At 39.7% G+C, this 8657-nt stretch overlaps 1 protein-coding gene across 1 annotated transcript in view; it reads left to right on the forward strand.

Annotated features, from left to right (window-relative positions):
• CRABP1 (cellular retinoic acid binding protein 1) overlaps positions 1–6950 on the forward strand; it is a 12965-nt gene extending 6015 nt beyond the window's left edge. The window contains exon 3 of the mRNA XM_010187922.1: positions 6620–6950. Within this exon, the coding sequence (XP_010186224.1) occupies positions 6620–6670 (51 nt within the window). The 3' untranslated portion in view covers positions 6671–6950. The remainder of the gene's footprint in view (positions 1–6619) is intronic.
• Positions 6951–8657: the final 1707 nt, after the last annotated feature.

Below are 8657 nucleotides of genomic sequence, written 5' to 3' on the forward strand. Positions count from 1 at the left end.
TGCCATTCTGGCAGAGAGCCTTAAGTAAGCAGAAGGAAATCACATTCTTGTGAACTTCTAGATGTCTGCAGCCGGGAAGCTGTATTTTATGGGGCAGAGCCTGTGATGTAGCAGTTTAGGAACTTGGAAAGGCTTATACTTACTCTCACAAGCTTCATTCCTGTTTCTCTGTCTCAAGAAGTCTTGAGTCTCCTTCTTAGCTATTATATGCATTTGCAAAAGAAATCAAGAAAATTCATACCCCATTTGGAAAAAGTCGCAACAAGGAATCTAAACTGTGTTAGACGGAGGCATGAATGGAAAAAAAAGGCTTGGAGCAACAGGCAGGGGGTAAGGAATGAGTTCTACTCTGGTAATACCGGCTGCATAAGTGTTGGAGCTTTGCCACATAATTTTGATCTAATATGCTGCATTGCTTAGGGAGTCCATTAGATTATGACATTTTCCTAGTGGAAGGATATATTTTTGTCCCCAACACAGCATGTTAAATAAAACGCATTTATTATCACATATAATGAAAAAAATCTGTGTTGAATTGTCATGACTACAACAGAGCTAAAATAGAAACCATATTACTGTATAATTATCAATCTTTCTTGCATCCTGGCAGAAGAATTCCTTATGTTCTTCAAAGATATTCCCTTGGAGCAATATGATGGTCTTCCATGTCACATCTTGTCCTCTGGTACACAGATGCTGGGAACAAACTGTTTAGTTAGCAAAGGTTTTCTTTCCCTTCAGGTACCAGTTAAGTTTGCCTTTAGTTCCCCTTAGGTCCTTGCAGCATGGAGAATGAGATTACTCTTATTAGTAGCATAAATAATATTTGACTTACACAATGGCAGTCATAGGTCTAAAGTCTTGTTAGAAAAGAGAGTCCTTTCAGCTGAGTAAGGGAAGAAGGATCAAGCTCTGCTTTATAAAAACGGTGCTGTAAATGTGTTAGAATACTGCAAGTACTTTAATCAGTGCTGTTTATTATAAACTATATAATATTATTCTAATATAATATTATAATCTGTTTATAATTAATTTATGAACTTGCTAGGATTTCAGTGCTGCATTTTTAGAAGTATTGAGCAACATAGTTTAAAAAACTACGTGGAATATGGAAGCAAGTGAGGGTGAAAAGGATAGATCCCCATCAAAGTCCACATTTGTTTGTCTTGACTGTATCTTTGGATTATATTGTATTGTCCTTTAAGACTGTAATGCATACTGAGAGTGAGTATAGTATTTACAACTCCACATTCATAATCTATACTTGAATTAACACTTGAGCAATCAAGATCAGAATATAACACAAGAATATGTATTTACTTGTCTGAAAAGTAAGATCTGGGATTAAGTCTCTTCTAATATGCTTTTTCTTCCCTTTTGTACTCTTAATGTTTTTGCTGTTGCTGTGTGTTTTTGTCAGGGACATTAATGAGCTATCAATCACTTGTGTAAGTCAGAAGAACAAAAGGTCTGCTCTTACAAAGTTAAAGGATGCTGCTTCCAAATGTTAGCTATTCAAATGAGAAACATTTCTATTCAGACTTTTATCTGCATTGCTGCTTTCATAGCTGCTCATGCCTCTATAGGTTTTAGTTTAATCTGTAACACTCAAACATTTTAAAGTGGATGATTACCAAAGAGGGGCTTTAAAAACAGCCTCAGACCACATTTTACACAGTTCACGTATCACACAGGGGTTCTCAGAATCAATTATAGCAAGGGTCAAAGATCAGAACATTAGGGGAGTTTCAAGCATGGTTTCTATTCTGCATTCCCTCCCCAGAAAAATCACGCCGTAGTTGATTAAAACTGGTGAACTGTGAAGCCCAGATGAGTGAGTGAACATTTTTTAAATTATATTGCTGGCTACTGAAATGAAACATAGTAGGTGAGAAGGGTCAGTGCAAATTTGGAAAGATACTTTGGAGCTGAATACTGAGATTTGTGATACGTCTAAGCCTTGTATAGAACAATGCTAAACTACCGAAGTGTTTGACTTTGCTACAGTTTTTGGAGAGTTATCTTCAACAAAAATCAGTTGTCAAAAGGAGAGCCTACTGATGTCAGTGGGTGGTTTTGCTGCTGACCTCATTAAAGGAGCCTTGATAAAATTTGAGAAGCCTGTAATAATGCATATGTATGTGTGCATGGACCTAATGCTTTAATTTACTATTTGCCACAAGCAGGTTTACAAGGGGGCTTAGGGATCTGCAGCCCCTGCTTACTAGTACAGCCTGGTCTGGGTCACATCCCAAAGATACAAGCAGGGAAAGAAGCCAAAGCCATTTCCATCTCGAGTGCATCTGATCCTGTATGTAACCTCCTATCACTTGTAGCTTAGATGTTTGCTGTGTGCTGGCTTTCAAGACTATTACTGGGAGATAGCATTGTCTCATGTTCTTACCTCTGTCATTCATTTGCTGCATGACTCTGAGGAAACTGTGTAATACAGCAGTTCCCAAACAGAAATAACATTTAGGTGCCTTGATAAATGACCTGATTTTGCATGGTCCTGTCGACTGATATCCTGCAGAAAGTGAGGTTGTATGTTGAGTGATTTGCTATTAATATCCAAGTTTGAAAGTGGGGGCTGCACCTTCTGTGACTACAGCCCCATAATGATCAACTTCTTTCATAAAACATTATGGGAGTCAGGACGAGAAAGGAAATACGCAATATGCCTTTATTGTGAAGATTTATCTCTTTATTCTGGATAACATGGAAATTTGCATGCGGACAAAGCCTTTTGTGAGGATTCATTTAAGTAGTATCTTCTCTACCCCATTTGTTTGATGATATATTCTGTGTTCCTTTTGCAAGTTGCCTCTGCAGGTTGGTCAGTCGTGAGCAGTTGACAGGGAGTCTGCATGCACTGGCAGAAGTGATCTTCCCTAGGTGATTGTTTCAGTTACAGTCTTCCTGATTACACCATGTGCTCCACTTACCACAAAGGCTTCTTGTCAAATGTTTATAAAGGAGGTCTTCAAAAAGCAGATTTACTCATACAGTAATATATTACTGCCCTGTAATTCTCTTTTAATCTCTAATGATGTCAGTGGTCATCAGATTTTGAATGAACTGAGAGAGGTCAGTTTATTGGATTATCCCCCTGTGCCAGGCTTTGTTTGCAGTGTGCTTTTGGATTCTTAGCTACAGATTATGACAAGCTAAGTGAAGAAAACAATTCTGTAATTTGCAGTCATTGCACATTTAAAATCCTGGTTTAGATTTAGATAGAAGCCTTGCTTTGTAGCATTGTGTAAGATAAGTGGGGCTTTTGCAAGCTGATGAGAAGGTACTGTTTGAAAATCCTGCATCTTCTTAGATTTGAATTGTAGTTTCATAGTGTTACACTTTTTTTTTCAGTTGCTGTGGTGAAACTTTACCACCAAATAGCCAGAAGTGCTCACTCTGTTAGGACATTCTGCTCCTTTGCATCATGGAAATCTTTAATATCAGCTTGTTCAGACAAGAACTATCACTTCTTTCCAGTCTAGAATTAGAACCATAGATACTAAACTGCTTAATTCTACCGCTGAATACAAGGATTTAAGTGTGAAGGATAGAGGAGTAACAGCCTTTTGAGTTGGACCTTCCCCTATACATTAGACATTTCTCTGAGTAACCACAAGAGTAGGAATGCAGCAAGTTTGAACACCTTACTCTCTGCTTTGTTTAGCAACATTTAGTGGAGTTTTATCAACAATGCCAGTAATTTACAATAAGATAGGGAAACACCTTTTACGTAAGTCCACATTTAGACCGTGTACATAACCATGACAATCAAAGCTCTTTATTTATATGCTTCAGTATGTAATTAGGTTGCTAATCATCTAAATCAGTGTAAGTTATAAAATCTAAGTGCTGAAAACTGCAGCTTATTTCTGAAACAGGTCAGAGGCCACACAACCTAAGCTGGATCTTCAAGGAAAGGATGCCTGGCTGTTTGAGAAGTGCCCAGTGGCTCCATGGTACTCCAGGCAATCTAGGCTTAAAGATATGGTAGTGTTAAATTCTAGTGGTGTTCCAGACTATGAGGCTGGTGTGTTGAAGAGAACGACAGTCCTTGTGTATAGCAACTAAGACTGCTCTGTATTTGGGTTCACTACATATGTCCAAGTTTTCTGCACTTAATTTTTATCCTGACAGAGCAATTTGAATGCAGTCCTTTGAGATTTTCAGAAGTCCAGAAATCCAGATGGAGCTGAATGTTGGAAGTACAAAACGAAGAGCCATTGCGCTTTGTCACAAGTGTGCCAAGCTGTGACTCTGTGAGTGCACAGCAGTCAGTCTGTGTGTACATACAGTGGACTCACTGCCTCTGCGATGCATTCTGAATGCACCCTTTCTTTTTTCTTCCTCCACAGATTTTTATCTTTTATTTTCACACTCCCTCCTGTGGGTCTCACAAGGAACCTGCCCGTCAGACTACACTGATGTCTTAGGAGCAAGCTATGCTCAGTTGCACAGTCTCAGAACTGGGCACGAGAATTTCAAACACTCAGACCTACAGTGGCGTGCTAGGACAGACTTGCAGTATGGATCACATCTATTTCACTCAACCCTTCCCTGCAGTGTTCACTCTCAATACAACTGCTGACCTGTTGTGAGAGTAAGTGCTGTTGCACACGTTTAGGGGAAGGAGTTTGTCTCTTAACTTCTCTGAAAGAATAGACATAAATTTACTAGGGAGGTTACAAGAGTTTAGGCAGACTGCTGCTGCAGCCTTGCTCATTAGAACTGGCTGATGTGGCACCCACTCACATCACAAGATGCGCCTGCATAGCTGTGCAGCTCCAATGGTCAGACTGGAGCCACGCCAGCTCTTGAGGAACACTACACAAAGACTGTGTTACTATTATTTATGGTTTGTGTTGAAATAGCAGTGGGAGACCCAAACTTCACTGTGCTTAGCAGCGCCTGAATGTACCATAGAAAGGCAGTCACTGGTGTCATAGTGACCGTCCAGTCTCCCCAGACAACCTCAAGCCCTGGACGGTCTTGACTCTGACTTGCTTTCTCTGGCAAAGCTCCTGCCAAAATAATTTCACCTTTGTGTATGATTTTGGAGATGTTGAAGGAAGCCATAGTAAGGGTATTTGCAGCTAGTGCTGTGAGCAATAACTGTCTGCGTCCTTTAACATTTATTGTTAGACATTTTCATGTATAAGCTAAAAATGTATACAAAGATTGATATGATAAACTCTTTATATGCATAAAAACAAAGCCTGTATCTCAAAAATACCGACAGACTTTTCTCCTCAATAAAGTGAACAAAATATAAGCCAGAGTCAGTTTTAAAGCCAAGTCCTTTCAAAGAGGTGTTGGCCAAAACGGGCGTAGAAAGCATTAAAACAAATGAAGTCCAGCTGAATTTTCATAACACACTGGGGTAGGTCTTAAGTATATTTTTCAGTGAGACCTTGGCAGTTATTACAGCCAGACATCCCACCTCACAACTTGTTAGTGGTGAGCTTGAAACTGTCCATATAGCTGAACATGCAGTTTTTTGCAGTCACTCCTCACTCTTGCACCCATTATTTCCTACGTGTGTAATTACTTGCTTAGATTTTAGCCTGCCAGACCTGAAATGACATACAAACTCTTTGGGGTTTGAGGTGGCTTTCTCAGACAGCTGCCACCATCACTGTCCTGCCTAAATGTCTTGATAATCTGTACCGCAATATCGCTGTGGTAGAATTGCCTTTTAAGTGCAGAAGTACAGAGCGATTTAAAAAATGCAGGTTTTCAGATGCATATCTGAAACTCTCTTTCAGTCATCATAAAGCACCAATTCTAAGTATCTGAAAAATCAAGGTACTCTGAGGTACTGAATCTGGTATAAGAAGTGGGATGATAATGGACTATACTCTGTTGTAAGTCAGTGACTTTCAGACATGTAGAGATCAAATATTTGTGAGATCTCATAGGTTTTTAGCCATGTGAAATTATTCGATCTCGACTAAGTGTTTCTCCATTATGTGCCCTCATTTCAGACCCTTATTATAGGTAACAAATTCAGTGGTTAAGGTCACAGTATCCTGAAAGAACATTGTGATTGACACTGCCCCACGTTGCAGCTTGGGAGAGAAGGTTTTGGTGTCCTAGCATGGTGTGCCAACATCTTGCAGAAGCTTTATGTTTACAGACTATAGGTAGAGATTCTCCTGGTCTTCAGCATTGCTCCACTGACTTCCTTTGAACTACTCTGATTTATACCTGGAAATACCAAAGACAGCCTTTTGAACATGCCATCTGAATTCCACCCTCACCATTTCCAGTTCAAAGTGCTGCAACTGTTTCTAAATATAACAATGGTACATTCCAAATTCTCTTTCTTTTCTCATGTTTATTTATAAATGCCTGCCAAGGAACTATAGAAAAAGGGAATTTCTGTGTCATTTATCATTCTGACAAAATTCATCATGCCTTGGAAAAAAGGTCACTTACATTGCATTCCACTCCCAAAATTACTCTTTCCTTTACTTTCATCTGTCAAAAGACATAGGAAAATGTATTTCTGCTGTAGAACTCACTACTACAGTAAAACTAGCATTAAAAATGGTGTTAAATGTTTGCTGGTTCCATCTCGTCTGATTGATTTCTATTTCTTTTCCAGACCTTTGGTGCTGATGATGTTGTGTGCACAAGAATTTATGTAAGAGAGTAAAAACATCGATTTACTTGTCATCTGGGAAGAATTGGAAAACTGTGAAAATCCCCAGTATAATGAGTCTCTGTGTGTGTTGTTACTAATGCAGTGTTGTGTGTGACCATGTGTTTTATATCTGAACCCATATCCTCTGTTAAGTGTATTTTGCTTTAATTTTTCATTGCAGACACTATTCCTTCCTACTTTTATGCCATCAGTTTTCGTGTCTGCTTTGTATCTTGTAGTTGTCACTTGCTATGGTTTCATCAATTATTAAACTTATTGGGCATAACTCACAGCCGTTTTGGGGTGTTTTTAATAGAAAACCCAGCAGTGCTTTGGTTAGGACTGAAACACTTTTTACCCTGTTGAAGTCAGTATAGAGTTTCACTGCTCTTGGCTAGCACTCTGCTGTTGGGGAACACCTCCTAGGGCAACACAAAGCGCAGGAGAGCAAGTTAATTGCAGAGCTGCAAGCTGCTCCCTCAAACCCAGAGCTCTGCTTGTTTCCTTCTTTCTGTCCTGTCTCCTTGGGAGAGTTGTCAAGGAACAATTCCTGTATCATGGGATTGCTGGGTCTGTGATTCAGCAGAGCCAGACAAGACAAGGAGAGATCTTTACCCTCTTTCCTGCTGCGTCTCTGAAGAATGCCCAAACTTTCCCTGTTGAGACACTCATTATCCAAGTACAAAACCCAGCTGTATCTACAGGACAAATAACATTGTGATCATGACTAATACTTACTGTCATCACACCCAAGCACCTCAGGCCTAATCAGAGAGCCAGCAGAATCTGACAGACTTTACTTGTTTGGGCCATAGAAAGATAAAGCTGAGGAAAGCTAGTTTTCTCCTACCTTCTCACCTGCGACAGAAAAAGAACTTCTGATGACTTCACTCCCCCTCTGTGTTACAGCTCTCACTTTTGGTGACTCAGTATTTCATTCTTTGAACAACTATTTCACAAACCAGGGCTGTAGTTCAAGAATGAAACACCAAATTGAATGTGTTTATTCTGGCTTGGAGTTCTGGCCACAGCACTATCCAGTATTGGATTCAGGCTAAACATACATTCCTCTAATGAACCAGAAACTCTTCTGTTCTTCAGTCTTGGAAACATCTGTAGATTGAGACTTGGGAGCACTACTTATTTCAGTGCAATATTCAAGTTTATCTGACCAACTTTCAGTTTTGCAAGAATAATTTAGCTGCTTCATGTCACCCAATCAGAGAAGATTTTTAAGAGGGTCAGTGTTAGCAGAGTATATGTCCTGTTCATTGGGCTGTGTTCGATATTCAGAATGGGAAAACAGGTCCAAATGTTGATAATTTTGGGATATCCGTGGGAAGCAAATTACTTTGTCTTGTCATCACTTGAATAGCTATGCAGAGGAATCCCCTTTTATAGTATTGTCAAACTGCTGCAGAGAAATCGGCCACCTGCTCTTTACATTGCTGGGTGAGCTACAGCAGCACAACAGGAGAGAAGCAGATGATGTCTCCTCTGCTCTGACAGGTCACATTTTCTTTCTCTGCCATCAGCATTCAAGATATGATATCGCAGTTGAAAAGGGGGATCTTTTCCTTCCACATCCTAACCTTAAGCCAAACCTTGTTTCCAAGACCTTGGTTCATTTGGCACCAATTAAACACACTGCACATTAGATCATATTGAAGCATGGGCTGAAATTAGTTCATTTAGGTTTGGATGCAGCTGAAGCTACCTCCAGTAAAAATGGAACCATAAGGGGAAATTACACTGACCTCTATTTATTTTCTATCTTCTTTTAAGATTCCAATGAAAATATTTGGGTGTTTTTTTCCAAACAAATTCCATTTCAGGAGTATCTGGACCTGCTTGTGCAATCAGCTGTGCCAAAGAGACTCCTGGCAAAAAGTGCCAGGCTGAGCTAGCTCAAAGCATCTCAGTGATGCAGACAAAACTGTCTTGCCACATTAAGACTGAGAAGTAAACAGCACTGTGTTGCAGGACGTGTCAGCACATG

The sequence above is a fragment of the Mesitornis unicolor genome, unplaced genomic scaffold (genome assembly GCF_000695765.1).
Source record: "Mesitornis unicolor isolate BGI_N332 unplaced genomic scaffold, ASM69576v1 scaffold28717, whole genome shotgun sequence".
NCBI lineage: Eukaryota > Metazoa > Chordata > Aves > Mesitornithiformes > Mesitornithidae > Mesitornis > Mesitornis unicolor.